The sequence below is a fragment of the Rissa tridactyla genome, chromosome 2, assembly GCF_028500815.1.
Source record: "Rissa tridactyla isolate bRisTri1 chromosome 2, bRisTri1.patW.cur.20221130, whole genome shotgun sequence".
Taxonomy (NCBI): domain Eukaryota; kingdom Metazoa; phylum Chordata; class Aves; order Charadriiformes; family Laridae; genus Rissa; species Rissa tridactyla.
Genome location: NC_071467.1, coordinates 108,176,786 through 108,199,639, shown reverse-complemented (window position 1 = coordinate 108,199,639; position 22,854 = coordinate 108,176,786). Strand labels below are relative to the sequence as shown.

Here is a 22,854-nt window from a genome sequence, read left to right as displayed (position 1 = left end):
ATTACTCGACTCATCATCAACGCAGGGAATAGAATAGAATAGAATAGAATAGAATAGAATAGAATAGAATAGTTGAGTTGGAAGGGACCTACGACGAGCGCCTAGTCCAACTGCCTGACCACTTCAGGGCTGACCAAAAGGTAAAGCATGTTGTTAAGGGCATTGACAAAACGCCTCTTAAATGCTGATAGACTTGGGGCGTCGACCACTTCTCCAGGGAGCCTGTTCCAGGGTTTGACCATGGCCTTGGTAAGGAATGTTTCCTCGTGTCCAATCTGAACCTCCCCTGACAGACACAGCTGTGAGCCATTCCCATGCGTCCTGGCAACGGGTACCAGGGAAAGATCAGCACCTCCCTCTCTACTTCCTCTCCTCAGGAAGCTGGAGAGAGCAATGAGGTCGTCCCTCAGCCTCCTTCTTTCTAAACTAGACAAACCCAGTGTCCTCAGACTCTCCTCACAGGACATGTCTTCCAGCCCCTTCACCAGCTTTGTTGGACACTTTCAAGTACCTTAACCTCTTTAAATGGTGGGGCCCAGAACCTCTTGGCTGCCAAGGCACGCTTCTCTTCACCCAGTGCACAGTCCACCTGCTCATCTCACAGCTGGACAACTTGTCCAGAAGGATTCTGTAAGGGACAGTATCAGAAGCCTTACTAAAATCCAGAAAAACTACATCCACTGTCTTCCTTTAGCAGCTAGATGGGTGACTCTAGTGTAGAAGGGTATCAAATTAGTTAGACAGGACTTTCCCTTTGTGAACCCTTGTTGACTGTGCCTGACGCTTGCTCTGTCCTTTAAATGCCTTTCAATAGCACCCAGTATGACAAACACCACTGTCATCTGGTCAGATGGTAGAAACCTTAGAGGGGTTTTCCTGGGTTTTGTCAGTAATGACACTCCACGTTCAGATTACCTAGCGAAGATGGTTATTCTGCTGCTGCCTGGAGGCACTCTGGCTGTCTGTACGCGCTCTTGAGCGTAATTAGTGCCTTTATGAGTCCGTAGTTATACGACCTGATTCATGAGAACCTAAACAACCTTACTCCAAAGGGACAGTCTGCCTTATCTCACTCAGATTAGGTTGAACAACTAAGACAGCCTGCAACATTGCTTATTTTCAATTGCAGCAGACACATTTTTGTAAAAGTGGTTTTTTTTCTATTCTTTAGTCACACTTTCCCCTTCCCTCTATTAAACTGTAAGAAAGTAAAAAGCTTCCATAGATGTAGTCCGTGACTTGTTAAGAGAATCTCTTATTCCTGATCAAATAATGCATTAATGTGCTTGTGAAACTGCAAGGCCTTTGCCTTTTCTAAAAAATCGGTTTGAGATCACAAAGAATAACCACGTTGTTCTCAGAACTGCCCCAATCTCCAAGGAAATGGAAAACCATACTGTGCTTGTTTGGAATGACGATATATCCATACAGTTTCTTTTTTTTTTTTCCCCCTAAAGGTCAGAGCACATTTTTGCCAAATTATGTATTTTCTTTCTCACTATGGAACTGTTTCCTAAATTGTCAACAGGAAAATACTACTGCCATGCCATCCTTTCCTTTCTGGACTCTAATCGTAGAGAGTCCAGTGCTTCAGGTGTTTCCTCATTTATGGAAATACAGGAAAATCAGTTTACTACAAATTAATTGTTGGAGGTCTTGCTGGAGAGCTCAGCCTATGCAGATTAAATTTGGGGTTCTGATTACTGGTTTTGGCAACAATCAGAAATCTAAATTATCACGGCTTCCACAATGCGTGTGGAATGATTCTTACTCGAAGTCTGTTTCTAGATACTATGAAGCTCATTATTAAAGCAATATATCATTTAAGGAGAAGGTCAATATTCCTGGGAAAAATATCAATGCCCATTAGACTTCCACTGACACTTAACGTAGTTATCATTTAAAGAAAAGCTCAGTGCTTTATTCCTCATTATCTTTGAATCACGTTCCAAAATGGAGGGTAACATTTATTCACAACAAGCTATGAGGAGACAAAGCAGAGAATTCAGACGTCAAGATCCGTTACACTGAAACTAAGAATCACGGCATTGTTTCAAGTACTCGCTTTGAAAAAGAAAACTTACAGCACATTGCTGATCTAAAAATATAAAAATTGTGTACGTTCTTTCTCGACAGAGTTGCATGCTCTGTATCTTCCCATGTGATTAATGCCTCTTCTAGTGACAGAGAGTATGTAAGGTTGTATTTCTCCTACTGCTTTTACAGAACTAACAGGCAACAGATTGTGAGCTTGATGTTAGTCCCTCCTGTGGAATAAGTGAAGATCTAGAAGCAAACCCTTTCCTGTCCAATATTCTTGAAGGAGTGGGGGCTGTACACCTGTACAAGTAAGGACAGTGTTTGTTTGAAGGTGAAATTAAAGAAGACTAGAACTTGTCTCTCATATGAGTAATAACAGCTATAATTAAGATAGACCTTGTAAGTGCAAATTGGACTTTTTTGCTACTGGAAATCATTAGGAGAAGGCAAATATGATCAAACTTGGTTCTCCTGGTTTATTCCTAAATCTAGTAAAGTTTGCGCAGGTAGATACATCATAGTCAGTGTAAGGAGAAGGAGAAGGAAGAGTTGAGCTGGAAGGGACCTACAACAGCCATGTAGTCCAACTGCTTGACCACTCCAGGGCTGACCAAATGTTGAAGTGTGAGGTCAAGGCCATTGTCCAAATATCTCTAAAATACTGACAGGCATGGGGCATCAAGGCATTCAGGGCAGGTAAGAGTGTGCTGGGGAAGGGATCTGCAGCGAAAAGGGCCGACGAAAAGCTCTTTTTGGGGCTTTTGGAAGCCAGCAAAAGCCCTGGGCCTGTGCTGAGGGCTGTCAGCTGGTGGGCGGGCTGCTGAGGGAGCTTGGGGGCAGAGCCAGCACCTCTGCGGTTGATCAAACCACCAGGTTATAGGAAGCCTCCGGGAGGGCAGGGACTACTCCCTGGCCACAGAGCACAGAGCAAGCAACCAGTGCTCCCCACAGCTGACCGTCGAGTCACAAGGTGTCACTTGTGTATAGAGACCCAGCCATGGTTGCTACCTGGTCGAAGGCTGCTGTTAAAAAACCTGTGGGCACCCAGACAGAGGCCCCACGCAAACATATGGACGTCCAGGCCTCTGGCTGCAGAGAGTGCTGGAGCCTGGCACTCGCGATGGAGGGCAGCGGAGACAACACCTGTGTCAGATGTGAACAGGTGAATGATCTGCTCATTCTGGTGGCTGAGCTGAAGGAAGAAGTGGAGAGGTTGAGGAGTATCAGGGAATGTGAGAGGGAGAGCGACTGGTGGACCCACTCCCTGTGAGAAAGGGAACAGGTTGAGGCCCCACACAAGTCAGAGGAGCCCCTCCCCTCTCGTCACCAGGCAATAGCAGGGGATCACAGAGGAGAGGGGAATGGAAACAGGACCCTGCTCGGGGAAGCAGGCGAGTCCCCTCCCGGCCCCTCCCACCTTCCCAGTTGCCCTTGCAGAACAGGCATGGAGTCCTGCAGGAGGAACTGGCTGTTGGAGAGGAGGACGATACACCAGGCCAGAAATGTTAGAAAAACAAAGTCACCATGGACCCAGCATCACCACTGGCTCCAAAAGGAAAAGCAGATGGGTCATTGTTGTGGGTGACCCTCTACTGAGGGGGGTGGAGGGGCCAATATGCCGTCCTGACCCACTTCACAGGGAAGTCTGCTGCCTCCCTGGGGCATGGGTCAGGGATGTGTTGGACAAACTTCTGACCCTAGTAAACTCCTCTGACTATTACCTTCTCTTAGTATTTCAGGTGGGTAGTGATGAAGTGGGTAGAAGGAGCCCAAAATCGATTAAAAGAGATTTTAGAGCCTTAGGGCGGTGGCTTAAGGGATCAGGAACACAAGTTGTATTCTCCTCTGTCCCTTCAGAGTCAATCATGAATGAGGAAATTAACAGGAAGAGTCATCAGGTCAACTCATGGCTCCGGGACTGGTGCTATCGGCAGCGCTTTGGGTTTTTTGATCACAGGCTGCTGTATGAGTCACCTGACCTGCTGGTGGCAGGTGGGATGCACCTGTCCCAGAAGGGGAAGAGAATTTTGGGGCAGGAGTTGCATGGCTCATTGACAGGGCTTTAAACTAGATATGAGGGGGGAAGGGGAGATAACTGGGCCCATCAGAAATAAACCCAAGGGAAGCATGCCAGGGCTTGAAGGATGGTTGACTAGCGAGGACTCTCACCCTGCCATTTCATTTGAGAGAAGGGACAGACATTTAGAAATCATGGAAGCACCTGAGAAGGGTCTGGTGGGAAATGGGGCCCACACTCACAAAAAGGTGTTGGAATCATTAGCTGATCTGAAGTGCATCTATACCAATGCACGCAGTATGAGCAACAAACAGGGGGAGCTTGAAGCCATGATGCACCAGGAAAACTACGACATAGTGGCTATCACAGAAACGTGGTGGGATGCCTCACACAACTGGAGTGCCACAATGGATGGCTACAAGCTCTTCAGGAGGGACAGACAGGAAAGGAGAGGTGGGGGAGTGGCCCTGTGTGTTAGAGAATGCTATGAGAGCTCGGAAATCAAGTATAGTGATGGTGGGGTGGAGAGTGTTTGGGTTAGGTTAAGGGCTGATAAAGCTGATGTTGCTGTGGGAGTCTGCTATACTTTGCCTCAGTCTTTCTCAGTGAAACTGGCTGTTCCCTGGGCACCCAGCCTCATGAGCTAGGAGACAGGGAGGGGAAGCTGCACGAGGTCATCACAATTAAAGAGGAAGTGATCAGTGACCTGCTACACCGCTTGGATGTGCATGAGTCTATGGGACCGGATGGGTTACATCCAAGAGTGCTGAAAGAGTTGGCAGACGTGCTCGCCAAGCCACTTTCCATTATCTACCTGAAGTCACGGCTAACTGGGTAGGTCCCAATGGACTGGAGGGTAGCAAAGGTAGCACCCATCTACAAGAAAGGCAGAAAGGAGGATCCAGGAAACTATAGGCCTGTCAGTCTGACCTCGGTAGCAGGGAAGGTCATGGATCAGATCATCTTGAGTGCCACTACAGGCCATATAATGGACAAGCAGGGGATCAGGCCTAGTCAGTATGGGTTTATGAAAGGCAGGTCCTGCCTGACCCAAAGAGTGGTGGTCAATGGAATTAAATCCAGCTGGCGGCTGGTCACAAGTGGTGTCCCTCAGGGCTCAGTGTTGGGACCATTTCTGTTTAACATCTTTATTGATGACCTTGACAAGGACATAGAGTGTATCATCAGCAAGTTTGCAGATGACATGAAGCTAAGCGGGAGTGTTGACCTACATGAGGATAGGGAGGCTCTACAGAGAGACTTGGATAGATTGGACTGATGGGCCAATGCTGATGGAATGTGCTTCAACAAGGCCCCGTGCCGGGTCCTGCACTTGGGCCACAACAACCCCATGCATCGCTACAGGCTTGGGGAAGTGTGGCTGGAGAGCTGGCTGGCAGAAAAGGACCCGGGGGTTCTAATTGACAAGCGGCTGAACGTGAGCCAGCAGTGTGCCCAGGTGGCCAAGAAAGCCAATGGCATCCTGGCTTGTATTAGAAATAGTGTGACCAGCAGAAGTAGGGAGGTGGTTGTCCCCCTGTACTCAGTGCTGGTGAGGCCACACCTTGAGTATTGTGTCCAGTTCTGGGCACCTCAATATGAGAGAGATGTCGAGGTGCTGGAGCGAGTGCAGAGGAGGGCAACGAAGCTGGTGAAGGGCCTGGAGAATCAATCTTATGAGGAGCGATTGAAGGAGCTGGGACTGTTTAGTTTGAGGAAGAGGAGGCTGAGGGGAGACCTCGTCACTCTCTACAACTACTTGAAAGGCCATTGTAGAGAGGTTGGTGCTGGTCTCTTCTCGCAGGTAATTAGCAATAGAACAAGAGGGAATGGCTTCAAGCTGCAGCAGGGTAGGTTTAGGCTGGACATTAGGAAAAAATTCTTCACAGAAAGAGTGGTCAGACACTGGAATAGGCTGCCCAGGGAGGTGGTGGAGTCACCACCCCTGAATGTGTTTAAGAGTTGTTTAGATGTGGTGTTGGGGGATATGGTGTAAGGGAGAACTTTGTAGAGTGGGGTTGATGGTTGGACTCGATGATCCCAAGGGTCTTTTCCAACCGAAATGATTCTGTGATTGTATGATCAATCACCTCTCCAGGAAACCTGTTCTAGGGTTTGAGCACCCTCTTGGTAAGGAAATGTTTCTTCCTGTCAAGTGTGAGCCTTCCCTGACAGCTACCTGAATATAAAAGAGGGTATAATTTATCTGTCTTGCTCAAGGAAATTAACTTTCTATTTGTTAAATATGGGGAAACCTAATAAAAAAATTGGAAATTTGTTCATAATTAGAGGGGGCACTTGAAGACCCCTAAGCGGTGCATCGCTAAATGGTTTGCATTACAGTCAGTACTTTCACTTCAGACTTACTTACTTTGTTCCAGACATCATCTTTTTACATTATGATGGAGAAATCCTTTAAAATTCTACATAAAATGTAGTCAAAAAGCTAAGTGTCCAGCGGAGCTGCATGAAATGCATGTCTACTTACCAATAGAAAAGACCGTGAACGTGTAAAAGTGTCACTGATAGAGGCCAAATTGCAGGTCCAGGCCAAGTATGCTGAAGTGTATGGGTAAGCTGTAATCGACTTTTGCAGTAATCGGCGTGACCATACGTAGAACCTTGTCTGATCCAGCATAGTATTCTCTGTCATCCCTAAATATCAGGCTGTCCCATGTGAATGGAGATGTTTCCTTTCTTATTGCTCTGGAAAGCAGTTAGCCGTTGTCATGCGTGGCTTCTGTATATATTTGGAACCTCAGTAGGAGCAGAGGTGGTGTAACGCATCTTTTCTCAGGTAAGGATATAACAAAAGCACTTAGCCACTCAATTCTGTTGGACCCAAGCTAGAAAGTCCAGTTACGCACAATGACAACCTTTTGGCATCTCAGAAATATTAATAAAATATATAATTTCTAAATAATGAAATGTGTGTTAAATTTATTAATTGGTATTGTTGTATTTCTGAGTATTATTGGAGTAGATGGGACAGTATTGTAAGCCTTCAATTAAAAGGAAAGTAATATTAGACCTAGTAAAAATCATCTTCATTTTCATGTATGCCACCCTCTTCTCCAAATTCTGTGGTGGTTTCTGTGCATCGTCTGATTTCTGTGTTGGAGCATAAAAAGAGTATGAAGGAGAAACAGGATACATGCTGCAAGGATAGTTGGAGTCCCCTGCAATTTAGGGTTTTTTTATGATGGTTGTGTAGGTCCTGAAATGAGGGGGAAAGAGAAGGTCACATCCTTTGGTTATGAGGAAGTGAAAAATTTCACATTCAAGAATTTCTAGAGGTTGAAAGTTTCTTGTTGGTCTAGCATGATCTTTATTGTTCATCCTTATAGTACTTTTAATTTTTTTCATTAAAGGAATTATACTGTGACCTTTACTACTCTTAAGTATATGTGGATTATTTGTTTTTTCTCAGGAGCAAGCTATGCCTTTTTCTGTAATTCAGGACTGCAAATTATGATTTCTGTCTTCTACATTAGGTTTAGATTGAGACAGAATTAGATCCCAAGATTCAGGAAAGGAAAAACTTTTAAACAGACTTTATTAAAGTTGCTGACTTCTTTAATATGAAGTCTAATTAGCTTTTTCTTTTCTCCTAATGTCACTCTCTGTCGCATTTTAAACCACAGGTGTGCTAAAAAGCTTTGTATAGAATGCGTTTTAAAATAATGCATGGCTGGTTTATGATAAATTAAATCACTAAAGAACTGCGATGTACTGTGGAATTTAAAGTCATGCTTCATTTGAGAGATTAGAAATAAAGACATTCAAGACATCAAAATTCTTCTGTCAGTCACAACGTAACTAAACTTCATTTTACTGTCTATTCTGTGACAACTAATGGCACTGGTTTTGGAATTTTCTATTGAACAAGTGCCGAAATGTCAAAAAAACAAGAAACATGATGTTACACTAAACTACATATGGCAGTAGTGTGTTATTTAGTTAGGCAGTGCCTTGAGATAACGCAGCAATATTCAAATGGGATTCCTAAGTTTAAATGCAGCTGATGATTCAGAATAATGATGAAATTATTGCAAACTATCAACAGTGTGCATTAAAACTTTAAACTGTAACTTCCCCAATCTGGAGATACATATTGAAAGCAAAATGAAAAAATACTGCTTAGAAATTCAGTTACTCAGATTCCCCTTTCCCATTGTTCAGGTGCAAATAGCCAAAAAGCCGGTATCAAAACAAAGCTACATTCTTGAAAATGGAACAGGGTACTTTAATGAAAACAGTTTTTCAGAAGGATGTCTGACATTCAGTTTATTGACGCAGTAATTAGAAAGGCTACTTCAGCACACTATATTCGTTTTCCTGTCTGTCCAAGCAGAGGAGTTAGCAGGATGTGAGGGAGTGGAGGACATTGTTCTTGAGAGAATTAAGTTGGATCAGTGAAAAGTGTGTTGAAGATTCAAGCACTCAAACGCTCATGGGAGAAAGAAAGTTTGTTTAGTGGTAACAGTTGAGACCTGCATTGGTCTTCTTTCTGCCTCTTCAGGTGAAGAGAAATGAAAACTGACCTGACTTTTCAGTCAAGATAGATCAGGAAATGGTTTTCTAAGGTTCAAGCTAACATAGTGAAATCTTTGAGAACCACTTTTCTTCAAGATATCCTTTAAAATATATATTTTTTTAAATGTGGTACTTCTCAGTGATTCTAGGAAGCCCTGATCATAGCTAAAGAATTTTGCTGTGTTGTTTTGTAAAAGAAAAAATCAGGCAGTAGTTGATTTCTTTAAAGTGTATGTGCTCCCATGGTACACTAAAATGAACTGAAAGACTAAAACTTTAAGGGAGGTGCATGCGTTTGATCTTCCCAGCTGCATAACACCTGGCTATGTATGAGGCCACTCCCCAGAACGTAGAATCAGTTGTCAATTCTTCAGTTATTGAACCATAAAAAAAATTTCCTGCCTTTGCCCATATTCTGTTCACTGTGCTGAAAACAACCATACTGTTAATTCTTTTATGTCCTTTGTTTTTGACTTTAATGTTCCTTAATCTAAACTGAACTGTAATTGCCATCTGTTAGACCAGGCACTTAAATGATCCGAGTCCTCCTTCGTATAGCTGTACTGTGTCTTGCTATTTATGGCTCCTTTCAATATATGATCATTTTTAAAATCTTGTTTATATTAAGACCTATATGAGGTGATTTTCTACATTAGGGCCCAAATCTGATTTAAGCTTCCCCCCCCCCCCCCAGGCACTGTTTTTCAGCATAACAATGTTTTGTGTTGCTGCAGTCTTTTCTCTTTGAAGGCATGAGTAATCTGTATCCTGTTTCTCGAGACATTCTTGGCACTGGCCTTTCACATGCAACTGTGTTGAATGGTTTGAAATCATGCCTAGTAATCCAGATAAGTCATCCCCTTCTTCCCACTTCAGTAGTGTCCCTTCAGGTTTCTAACAAGCTGTGTTGAAACAGCCATTTCATTATCACTTCTCTGATCACAGCTGCTTCCCTGAAAACATTATTTTGGTCACCTTTTTCCACTGTATCTTGTAAAGCATCTGATTTATCCATTGACTTAAAATATAAACTTATGTCGTTCAGTGTCACAGTAAGTTCACAAAAGTTTTCTTCTTGCTGAATTGTTATGAAAGACACTACACAAATACAAGGGCAAGTGTACAGTTTCATTGGCTCAGAAGGCAATGTCTGTAAGTAAAAAGGAAAATATCCAATCAGTAGTTGGTAATTAAATCTGAAGAGTTATTATTATCTTGATGAAGAAACAATGAAAGGAATGGTAGAAGGAGAAAATTAGTGCAGGAATGGTTGAATTATGTTTTGGGATTGATCCTATTCCCCACATAAACAGATTAAGAAATTTACTGACTTTGATTTCAATAGAATTTGCTCCATAAGAACACTCTTCATTTACTCTTCTCTTTTTTTCTTCTGAAAATTGGATTTTTCTGATCTAAACGCCATTTTCTACATTAGTAGATGAAAGCAATAGAATTCATATCACCAGAGTAACTTTACTGCAAAATTGACATTTGCAAATCTTAGGCGAGATTGTCAAAACACTTATTAACTTCAGTCAAACCTACATTTTTCATTTTTATAAACCAACTGTAGCTCTTTAGAAGTCCGTAGCAGAATTAGTTTCAAATTGCTATATATAGTTTTAGACTCTTATATATATAGACATATATAGAGATACTAAAAAAAAAAAAAGTGGAAGGAGGGAAAAGAGGGTATTGGGGTAGGGGTATTGTCTACTGTAATTTTTTTTTACATCAGTTGTATACATTGGATCTTGAGTCTACAACATTGCTGCAAAAAATGCTTAGTTTAATCGCATTGCTAATGACTGTTGTGGTACCATCCCACACAATTCAACAGAAATTGAAATACCAACTATGTTCTTATGAGAAAATAAAACTTGAGATCTCATAATATGAGATGATTACAACTGTAGTTTTTGTCCTCCCTAGAAGGCAGTCCACTTTTAAATGGGCTGTCTTATATAGTTTCTTGAGTGATTTGTAGTGTAGCATATTGTAGAACACATTGCAGTAATCTAATTTGAAGTGACAAATGCTCTGATGATGGTAAAAAACATGGTGTCTAGTAAAGAGCTATCTTCAGGCTGGCATATGTGAAGGAAACACATTCCTAAATGTTGATGCAATACAGTCATCAAATAGTAGTTAGAAATCCAATAGGGCCCTCAGGCATCAATTCTTAACAACAAATGCAGAGCACCCAGCAGCAGATGGAGATGGATATAATTTTTATTACACCTTGAAATGACTTCCCTTTGTCTTTGTCATAGGTATTCCCTTACATTTATGTTCACTGAGCTTTCAGCTAACCATCCCACCTTTACATGTTATCTGAATACAGAATATGCACTGTTTGTTTAAAGAAGACACAGATGAGAGGTATCAGCAGTGTAGTACTGGTCATCAGCACAGACCACTTATCCTCACTCATCTTCCTACAAGTTCATGCCAAGTATGTGTGCCAAAGAGAAAGAAACTTGGGATAAAACTATTGTCAACGAGCAACATTTTGGGTAAAAATTAATTAGCCACTATTGTGTTAGTGATCAAGAAGACAGCCGTCTAGAAGAAATGCCATCAGTTTGAGGATTAACGTTTCTAGCATGTCCATTTTGCCTATGGCTGATGGACGAAGCACACCATGAATATTGGTGTGGACTTGCAATCTTTCTTTTTGGGCTTGTAAATAATGAGAGTCATCAAAGGAATATGAATTATTTGATATGCTCAAGTTTTCTCAAAACCATCTTCTCTGAGGCTTCAACCGGGAATCAAGGTGTGGTTGTGTATGATGAAAGTGATCATACCAGATGACATTTATCAAGGCTGTCAGCACTGTCATGAAGGTGCATCCATCAAAAAAGCCACTGATTTATTTCATCAGAGAGAGAATGATCTTTTCCGAGAAATAAAAATGTTTTCTGATTTCTTGAAAATATCAAATAAAATAATATCCTAAGAACATAAGCCCATTAATGCCAAAAAAGTAAAACTCTAATAGTGATAACTGTAACTGTAGATTAAAGTAAAAGGGAAAAAAACATGTCCATACCTGTGGAATACGTGTTATGTTTTCTGAAGCTTATTTTCCAAGCTTATTTCCAGTTAATTATCATTACCAAAGATTACTTGGGTTGCTTATCAGAAGCAGGTTTTCTTGCTTGAGTGAGCACCAAACATATGAATGAGGTAAGTTCAACAACAGGAGAAAGTGAGCATATGGAAAATAGTCAGTGACATAATGTTAAATACTATCACCACCATCACAAAATATGTTGAATATGAAGTGGGAAAAATCACTTGTGTTAATATTTGATTTGATCATATGAATGCTGGGGATCAATGAAATTTTGAAGTTCTTTTCACTTTTTATTAGTGAATCATTACTAATCACAATTAATTATTAGTCAACCATTTCACTTTTTATTAGTGAAAAACAACTAGTGAGTGGGCAGGATTGTAAATAAGTCATTGCAATTGACAGGTGTTTTCAGCAAAGTAAATTTTGTCACTTTAATTTCCTTTTGAAGAAATAGATGGTCATTTCCCTTATTTTAGGGAAAAAAAGGTACTTCTTAAATTAATGAACTTAATCTTACTATAATATCTCTCTGTGGGAGAGGAAGTCCTTCACCATAGAGTGATGTATACGCTAAATTACAAGGAGCCTATTATCTCTATAATTGTATCAAATGTCTTAGCAGTTTGGATCTAATTAGATTGTTCTTAGTGAAAACCGTTATGAATTGTATTAAGAATCTATGGTTACTGGTTTCCTGCATTCAGTTCAAAAACCATTAGACTCCTCCTTCACTGCTAAAAAGAAAATGATGAAAGAACCACTATTTCATATCTATTTTCCTGTACAATGGCAACACTCTATGTAACATTAAAAAAGAGCTAAGAAGAATTGAATTTGAATAAAGACGTGGTCATCTGGGAGAGCCTTATCTTCCTAGTGTGTTAGCAGTTAGCTAGTGTTGGTACTCAGTCCTCCAGTGGCAAAGCTACTATCAGCCTAGTGATTGCAGTAGTTCTTATGCTTCCATGTGTATGGAAGTATCCAGTCTCTTCTGCTGAAGGCAAAAGTCACTTTATCTTAAAATATGGACAGCTAGAGGGGAAGAGAGAGGACAGAGTTGGACATGTGCCATGTTTTCAATGCATATGTTACTTCTTTGGTTCACCTTGCTATAAAAACAGCTTATTGCCAATCTACCTTGAATTCTTTCTCCTCTTAAAACTAGGATTCAAAAACATTGTCTATAAGGAAAGTATAATGGATCCATCCCGAATTTATAGCACTCATCTTAGCAACAGAATTCCTTTTCCGAGACTTCACAAGTAACTAATTTACTTAAAATGGGGCTAGGAAACGTTTGGGGATTTTTTTAAGTGAACTTTTTAAAAATCAGTCTTTCTTAGAATAAATTAATAATGGAATAATGGAGACTGCTCCAACTTTCAATATATCTGAAATTAATTTAAATCTATGCAGAGGATTAACTTTGTGCAAAAAAGAAATGGAGTTAATTCAATTAGCAATGATGCTTTACCTAATTTTGATTGTATAATCTATTTTTCAGTCAGGTCAGTAGATCAGATAATTCTTGTTTTCTTAATGTTACTGTGATATCAAAAGAAACTGTATCACTCTACAGCCTAGCTCCTTAAACTGCAACACAACTGAGAAGTCTCTTGGGTTTTATTAGCTAGTGATGGGAGATTCACCATAAACCTGAATTGTACATAAATGTGAAGATTTCTACTATGTACTTTTTCGCTCAACTTCCGTGTCTTTTCCCAAAGTTCCATGGCTCTATATAAGTTTCAAATTCAAAGCCAGGCCCAGCACTTACATTGACTGACTGGACTACTCATTGCACTAGGGTATTTTGACCAGCCTCAAAGAAAACAGTACACAGTGGGCTAAGGTGCAGAAGTACATTATCAGAGCCCCCAGGAAATGGCAACTGTCCCATGCAATATTGAAAAAAAACCCCTTTGTTTCCCTCCTTTACTTCATATTTCTCTTACACTCTTTTGTATAATATTATTGCATTTTTGTGATTTAAAACATACTTAGATTTCCTTTAAAGATTAGCTTTTAACTTCCTGTTAATATGTGTCTGATAAAGAAATATTATGAGAATACTATAAGTATCCTTAAATTATTAATAACTACTCTCAACATGAATTCATTTTAATGTCATTTTTAATTTGAATAACAAAGGTCATAAGCACATAGAATATTATATAGGTGATGCTACTTAACAGCATTATAATTGTTAAGTGGTGTCTACTCTTCATAGGTGTGTTTGGCTGTACAAAAGTCATATACACAGCTCTGACCGACAAATTGTCTCTAAAAACTTGTCATTAGCCATATGTCATGCTTTCTTAAAATAATTGCCAAAGTATTAGGGGAATACTCATACTAATATGGTGGTGACTATAACTTCCAGGAATATATATGAAATTAAATTTAACTAGGACATATTTTTCACTTCCATGTATCTTAAAGGAGATTTCTGTGTACTATTGACAGAAAATGGCTTCCTAACAGCTAGTCTAGGAGTCTTTACTGGCTCAGAAATCCACGATGAGGCTCTAACTGGCCTAGTACATGCCTTACTGCCATGTTAGAGCTCTTACATGTACAGTATTTTCTGCCAAAAATGAGACATTGCTGTCAGTGAACGTACAAACTATCCCAGTCCTTTCTTGAAAATGCAGTAAACTTCTGTCCCAGGCTCTCAACAGCACTGTGTAGAATTCTCTATATAAATTGACAGGTGACAATTATAAATTTTTCCTCTCTACTTGGGAGTGGGATTAAAGCAAAACAGAAATAAGAATTCTTTTTCTTCCTTTTTAAAAATTATTTTTATTCTTGGTGCCAGAATAGCATCGTTTTTGATATAGAGCTTTGGACTAAAGATATGAATATTAAAGTGATTACCATCTTGCATCACCTGCTGAATTTCATCTCATTTGGCTTGTGATGCGTACTCCCTGCGGAGGATCCGTCTGCTTTGCTTACCTTATCTCCGAACATTTGATTAGAAAGACTTGCGCCATATCAGTTACAAACACATGGGTCCACGTGACTCCATGTAATCCAAAATAGCCTGATACTATGCAGTGAAAATTAAGACTGGAAAATAAACTGGAGTATAGAGTCCTGGAGATAAGAATAATCATAACATGGAAAGTTAAATTTACTCTGGGTCGCACCCGAAACTCATCAGTCTATGTAAGCACATTTCTGTGAACTTGATGAAGAATACTGAAGCACTTTGGAGTATGCCTCAGTTTATCAAAGTATTTTCATGTAGTTAAAATACTGAAGCGCAGTATTGGGCCACAAGTTTTGGAATGACTCAAGAGATTTGGATTAACAGGTATGAGATTTACATAGATGAATTGAAAACATACTGCTATGTACTACATTTTATGGTTTTTATTGCTGTAAGGCACGTCTGTCAGGTGAATTAGTATTCTCTGAAACTGCCAGATGATCTCCCTGGAAAATCTGTTTTTGTGATAAATACAGCAAAGTTAGCAGCATGGCATGTTTTCTTCTCTGCATCTCTGGAAGGACTGTGGTCAGTGGTGTTGCTCTACAGCCACAGCTGAACTGTCTGGGGCAAAGGCCTGGCTGGCTCATCTGGGAAACAGGGCTTTTGTGCAAGCCAGTTCAAGGCGCCAGAATAGATTCTTACAGAATTCTTTTTAAGTTTTGCATTTCCTATTCCAAGTCCAAGACACCTTTCTTTGACTTGGCAGAAAGAAAATTCATCAGAAAAACAACTTAAAATGTCACAGAACTATACACCATAGAGATTAGTGGCATAACCTGATGCACTTCTAGGAAGCTTTGTTGTAATATGCTAAAGGATAATCTGTAGAAAAAAGAGAATTTTATGGGTTTTATTTACTGTCAGTCTTTCATAGTAACACAGAGGAGGATTGACCTATTTCAGTTCTCGGCTATTTGAGATGGACACTATGAGTAGCAAGTATCAGCTGAGACAGTGTTTATTTGCACTGGTAGCTAGTCAACTTGAATTTAAAAGTTCTTCACACCTAAGTGATAGAATAGTTTTCTTACAGGAAGACAGTATCACTGATATTGACTGAACCTTCATTGTTTTAATTCTGAAACCTTATGTCTTTCTCACATAATATCTTTTTTTTCATTTTGGTTCTGTGGAATGTCCCTCTACGAAAAAGTAATGGTTGCTCTATAACAGGGAAATTTCTGTGCCTTTTCTTTATTTCCTTTCTAAACTACCTTCCAACAAGAGGAGTGTGGTGTGTTGTTTCATTATTCTGATATGTCATCTTAAATCTCCTCTGGTACCTACTGACAAATGGCACACAGTAACACTTCTAGTGACTTGCTGTTCAGTAGTTTAAAGCAGTATAATGCATGCAGAGACTGTTGTATGCTGGGTATTACACACTTCTTGCATGTGCACTAGGCTGTGGAAAGCGTTGAGATTCAGCCAATTCCGCTGTATTTCTTATCACCAAAATGACATTGTTCTTCCCCCTTCCTTTTGTCTTTACACAACTAAACAGAAGCTTTTGTATTTCCATTGTCTCCTACTTCTATTGTTTCTTCTGTTGATATCCATACCATAACCATAATCAAAGAGGTCATATGGTGCTGCTATTGTAAAATATTTGAGTCTCAATAAACAGTAATATTGGTTTACCCTAGGAACTCAGCTTGGGTAAAAATGTGGAAACCTTGATAAACTGCAGTGTTTTCATTATTAATCACTAAATGATGTAATCACATAAGAATCTGTTGCATCCCTGTTACAGTACTGCAAAGCAGTATAGATCTCCAACCCACAGCAATTTACCATGCACATTGAATTTTCCTCACATAGAAACCTTGAATCTTTAGTGTATCAGCCTTGTGTCCTTCAAATCAATTTCTGATCAAAGCTAATCCTTACTAGCTCCATATATCACTTTGTTGGTCAAGGAAGTCTCAACAGTTGTTCAAGGAAGTCTCCTCACACAGTATATCGGTTGTCAAAACTACAAAGGCAATCAGGATTTCTTCCTTTCATCAGTTCATAGTTGTTGGAACTATACTCCCACATGATGACTTTTCATGTGCAATGCCCTTCTTCCCCACTACCCCCTCAAAAAATAGCTTGCGGAACATTTTTATCTTTTGTCAAAGGCCTAGATTTATTTTAATTCATTTCCACTTTTTGCCTCTTACCAATTGTTGTCTTATCTTTTCCTGCTCTCTTTCAGAGGATAAAGTATGGACAACTGTGTATCATGATCTGCAAATGCAGACTTCTGTGGGAGGCAATAGCCTGGAAAAGTTACCTGTACTGCAACTCAACTACAGTGCAACAATGGACCAGATTTCTGCCATTACCAGTAGTGCTGAGTACTGCGAGCAGTTTATCTCCTATTCCTGCAAGATGTCCCGGCTGCTGAATACACCAGGTAGGCTGAGAATGGGATATGAGTTAAATACAGTGTCGAAGAGCTTTATCTGAACAATTCAACAGGTATTCCTCTTAGACCAGTTCATTCTCTGAACATACGTGTTTGTTCTCCTTCATTAAAGTTCACAAAGAGGTAAATAATTGAAAATAAGAAATTATTTTCTTAGGAAATATTGCCTGTTTGCTTACTACTAAAATGAATTTTGTTTCATCACAAAACTGTGTGTTCTTCTCTCAGAACTGTTGCTCCTTAACACAGGAGGCTTTGGTAAACAGGGTAACTTTTAAAGTTTAATCAATAGAGGCATTGAAAAATTGCTTTGAACTTTAATCTGTTTTTCTGGTTGTCACTTTTCATATGCTACAGTCAGCAAGGACACCGGCTGAATGAGGGTTGGGATTTTCCCACTAATATGTCTGAAACAGTTTCTTAAACACAGACTATTTGTGGGTAATAAGATGCCTTACACATGGTAGAGATTGGCAGGATCAGTAATGTGGTTGCGTGAGAAATATGATATGCTACTACCTACAAGTAGATTCATTATAAGTTTCCTAAATTTTGCTGCTAGTGGAAGAGAACAGTCCTAGCACTGCTGTATGTGCCTCCTCAACAAGCCTTACCCGGAACTGATAAAGGCGAAAGTATGTATTGTTTCAGAATTAGTAAAACAGCACGTAAAGAAGGAATTCAGTTTTAGAAACTCTTAATATGCACCTAGTACTTTATCTGCTCTAATTGTGTGTGATAGTATTTAATGTTAAGTAAATCTTTAACGCTACTTAACAAAGACTGGGTTATAAGTGGAAATGTATAACTCATTTTTGTGACTGTGAAATGAGTTCATTGTGGTAGGAGCAATTAAAATGCATTTCAGATGAAACTGATGACTGGATGCTTACAGTGTTATACTTTAAGCTGCTTCCCCTCATTAATTTATTTTGGTATGTTTTCTTAGGTGGTATAGATTCATTTGGCATGTGTGTGCATCTTATCCCTATTCCATAAGCATTCTGTTAGTTAATAGATGCTGTAATGCTTGATACTCCTCTCCCTTCTCCCTGCTGTTCTCGAACTGTTTCTAATGCATGGTTTGTCACTGTTGCTGTTATTTTGCTTAATTTAGCATAGTACAGAGACTCTGCAAAGTGGAAAATAACTTCCTCTTTCTTGGGCCTTAATGTATAGGATCCTGAATCACGTTCATAACTAGAACTACTGTGATTCTGCTGATGGATACAAGCTCTCTGCTTGCATATGCTTCAGAAAAGTAGTATATGGATGTATCTTTGGGCAGGTATTTAGAAAGAGAATTTGCTTGGGGACGTGAACTGTAGATAATGTGCATAGAAACCTCATAGTTCACACAGAGTACAGCATTAGAGTCTCCTTTTTTACATGTGTAAAAGTATTATTTCAGGACTAAATTGTACTTGTTAGTATATGTTTGTGTTATAATAAATACATACTGTAATTGCAGATGTTTACCCTAGCTTCTAGAGTTAGAAGAAAAATTAAGAAGCACAAAAAATAATAACTTACTAAAAATTTCTTTAAGGAATAATTAATTCCGGACATTTGCTTTCTTAAGCTTCTCAGAAATGTTTGGGTGTATTTTGCAGATATATCTTTGTTCATGTTTCCACCTTTGAAATGGAAAAATAAATTCTCTTAGAAGCTCTTTATAAGCCACTTTTATTGGTCTGGAAAGTGAATTTCCAGAGATACTCTATGAGGTGGTTGGGTTTTTTTCTTGGAAGTGAGAGAAACAAACAACAAAGGCAGATCATTTTAACCTAGATAGTAACAAAGAATCACACTGCAGTGTTTGCATAACAGCTATAATGGTTTGTACACATAGCACAGCAGTGATTTGTGTGTTAGTGGGGAAGAGGGCAATACGTTTTCTTTCTAAGCTATGTGTTTTTGGCTTCAGTCTGTGGCTTCTAAGCTAAGGAACCGATTTTTCATACCTTTCTCTGTTTCTTTTTTTTTTTTTCTTTGGAGGATTGCCTTATTTGCTAAATACATCATGACACCCTATTCATCTCACAGCACAGCTCCAAGTACTCATGTGGCTTTTTCTACCACAGAGCTTTCTGTATAAATGATTGCAGCATGGTGCCCACACAAAGAAACGGAAGCAAAAAAAAAAATAAATTGACATTTTTGTGTTCCTCAGGAGGTTGAATCCTGGTTGTACTGAAGCCTGTGCTAAAACTTCCGTAGACTTCATGGGATCAGGATAGTATTTGTGGCCTTGTCCAGAGATGCTTTTCTAAGTCAGAACTTTTCCTTTTCATCATTCAGATACTTAAATAAACACTTAGAATTACTTAGTCCATTTGTTTTAAATTACATCAACAAGAACAGAGAAAACTGAGAAGACCGCAGCAGCTCAACTTGTTCACCTTTTTGCCTCTTGGGCCTCAATCGCTTTTCAACATGATTCCTTCTTAGGGAGAAATTGCTCAGTTAACATATTTAAACAAATCACAATCAAAGCCGTTTATTGATCTATTAATGGAAAGTGATTAACTAGCCGTCAGTGAACTATAACTCTTGCTGCTTTTGGTTATGCATTTCCTGAAAAGGTTGTCAAGGTGTATACAATTGCACTAATATATGATATGCTGCTAATAATAGCTTAAATAAGTGGGGGTTTTTATGCAGTGAAAACTGCATCAAAATGCTGTATATGAGGAAAGCCTTCACATTAATAAACATGTGTTGTTGTGGGGTTTTTTTGGCTGCAAGCACAGTGGTCAAAGAATTCACATAGCCACGTGCTTTGAGAGAGACAGATGAAAAGCAGTCTGTACAAACTAAGCTTTCTAGTTCTGTTGTTAGTTTTAGACTTTGGTTCCCTCTTCCTCCAGGTCCATTTCTTTTTTTCTTAATCAAAAAGAAATCCAAGAATCCTCCAAGCAAAATGACACGTACGTCCCAGAGAACAGATTCAAATCATTGCCAGCAATAGGGATTGAGAGTGATTTTTACAGATCACAGTGCCGTTGCCTTCTCACTTAGTCTGAGTGAAGCCAGTAATAAGATGTTCCATGTAAATTAAATCATAAGTGACTTCTGAAAACATTCCCGAAAACAGCATTCTTGTGAGACCATGGGATAGATAATTCAGGTTGGAAGGGACTGCAGAAGGTGATCTGGTCCAGTTTTCTACTCAAGGCTGGATGAACAGTCCTTGTCTAGTAGCAAGTAAAGACTTATGTGCAAATGCAGTTTTCCTTCACTACTGCTTTGGGTTTATGGTTTGTTGGGGTTTTTTTAGGTTTGAACTTGCAGGCCAATATGTTTTAAATTATACTCAGACTTAGGGGTCTGTTTCAAAGTCTTAGCAAAAGACCATAAGAAAATAAAAAAAACTAGTCTAGATAGCTTGGTGACTTTCTTAAGGAAGTGCAAAACCAAACACCTCTGCTGAAAATACACCATATTATCGCAATAAACAATAAAACTACAAGTACACTGTAAGTTTCTTGGGAAGCCATTTGCAGGCAGGGAGCCTGCGGTGGATGCAGTTGTCTCACCGCCTTTATGTCAATTAACTACATACTGAGGAGATCCGTGTTCAGTTCCGGACTCTAATACAGATTTCCTTTATGACTCTAACAATTTATTTATTTTTTCTTGGTTTTTTCAGTTCTGTCAGCGTGAGGTTGATGCTTCTTATTGTCTATAGTGTCTGTTTAGGTAATAATTTTTTAGAATAGGAATTCCTTTGTGAATATGCAGTTATTAGCATGACAGGGCCTTGATCTTGGCAATACAAGTAACTAGTACTGTTAATATATGAATGAAATTATAAGCCCACAGACCATAATTGCAACTTAATAACAGTGTACATGTCTATGTAAATTTGCAAAAAAAAAACCCACCAGACTTTTGTTTTGTTTTGCTCTTTTAAATTTACATTTCTCATATCCTCTTTTCTTCTCGTTTCCTTGGAAACTTCCATTTTGAGAAGATAATGATATGTTTAGTACTGAGGACACGCAGAAAGCTAGCTGTTTTCTGAGTTCTTGATGCCCATACACTTTCCAGTTGTTGTTGGAGGTGATAGGACATTTCCCTCATTTGCAAACAGGAACTTGGGGATAGAAAATTATTTTGTGCCCACTGGTTAACAAGAGGGAAAGCAACAAAACAAGATATAGAATCACTTTGCTTTTATAGGAAGAAGCTTCCCTTCTTTGCTGTAAGAAGCAAGGTGGTGTACAGGACAGTAATATAATATACTAATAGAATGCAGAATGCTAGTTAATAAAATTATATATCTTCATCCACTGTTGCCGTTAGACTTCCTAATAACACTTGCCTGTGATTTCCTTGATATGAAAATATTCATGGGCCACCGATCTCAGCCTCCAAAATGGGGAGGAAACAGCACGCTCTTGTGCCATTCTTCCCTTCACCCTGGGAATGGGAGCCTGAAGGGAGGAGGGCTGCTGTGTTCACAGTATCTGCGAGTCTGCCATTTCCCAGAGCTGTAGGAGCTGTAACAAATAATCGGAGTGTGGGAGCTAAAAGCATAGATACAAAGAACAGAATAAGATCTGCTGGTGTTGTGTTCCAATTTTTATTCCCATTCACTGTGCCTGCAGGCAGCATATGAAAAGCATAAAGCAGAGTTACTGCAGTACATGAATTACTGTTTCATGCCTGTTGTCTTTAGAGGAAATGAGACAAGCACCTTTATGAATTCAGGAGTTTAACAGGTGAAACAGAAAACTTAATTTGCTGTTTATCTGTTTTATTACAATAAAGCAATTGTAATACCAGTAGTAAATAAGATTTATGGGTAGACTGTGATAAAAACTAAGTTGAAAATTTTAATATGATATTTTTCCTAAGTAACCATCCAAATCAGAACTTAATATATTAACTTCCAAATCTCTAAATGTTAACTGATCTAGATTGCTCGTTGCAGATTTAATTCCTGCTTAAAAAGAGTTTTTCAAAAAGAGTCTGAGAGAGGAATGGGATTTCTGCAGTCCTAAAGTGATGGATGTAAGCTGTTCCAAAACTTGCTCAGGCTTCAGCATTCAATTCTCAATGTTCTTTCAGAAAACACGCCTGTAAGCTTTCATGTATCTTGTCCAGCCTTAAGAAATTTATTGATTGATCCCTTCTTAGGAGTTAGCAGGGCTCATTGACAGGGCTTTAAACTAGATATGAGGGGGGAAGGGGAGATAACTGGGCCCGTCAGGAATAAACCCAAGGGAAGCATGCCAGGGCTTGAAGGATGGTTGACTAGCGAGGACTCTCACCCTGCCATTTCATTTGAGAGAAGGGACAGACATTTAGAAATCATGGAAGCACCTGAGAAGGGTCTGGTGGGAAATGGGGCCCACACTCACAAAAAGGTGTTGGAATCATTAGCTGATCTGAAGTGCATCTATACCAATGCACACAGTATGAGCAACAAACAGGGGGAGCTTGAAGCCATGATGCACCAGGAAAACTACGACATAGTGGCTATCACAGAAACTTGGTGGGATGCCTCACACAACTGGAGTGCCACAATGGATGGCTACAAGCTCTTCAGGAGGGACAGACAGGAAAGGAGAGGTGGGGGAGTGGCCATGTATGTAAGAGAATGCTATGAGAGCTAGGAAATCAAGTATAGTGATGGTGGGGTGGAGAGTGTTTGGGTTAGGTTAAGGGCTGATAAAGCTGATGTTGCTGTGGGAGTCTGCTATAGACCTCCCAACCAAAGCAGTGAGGTGGATGAAGCTTTCTATAAGCAG

The 22,854-nt window shown here is 39.6% G+C and overlaps 1 protein-coding gene across 1 annotated transcript in view; it reads left to right on the top strand.

The window, feature by feature from the left end:
- Positions 1-22,854, top strand: part of CNTNAP2 (contactin associated protein 2) — a 1,192,916-nt gene that overhangs the window by 850,286 nt on the left and 319,776 nt on the right. The window contains exon 12 of the mRNA XM_054190578.1: positions 16,806-17,083. Coding sequence (XP_054046553.1) covers positions 16,806-17,083 — 278 coding nt within the window. The remainder of the gene's footprint in view (positions 1-16,805; positions 17,084-22,854) is intronic.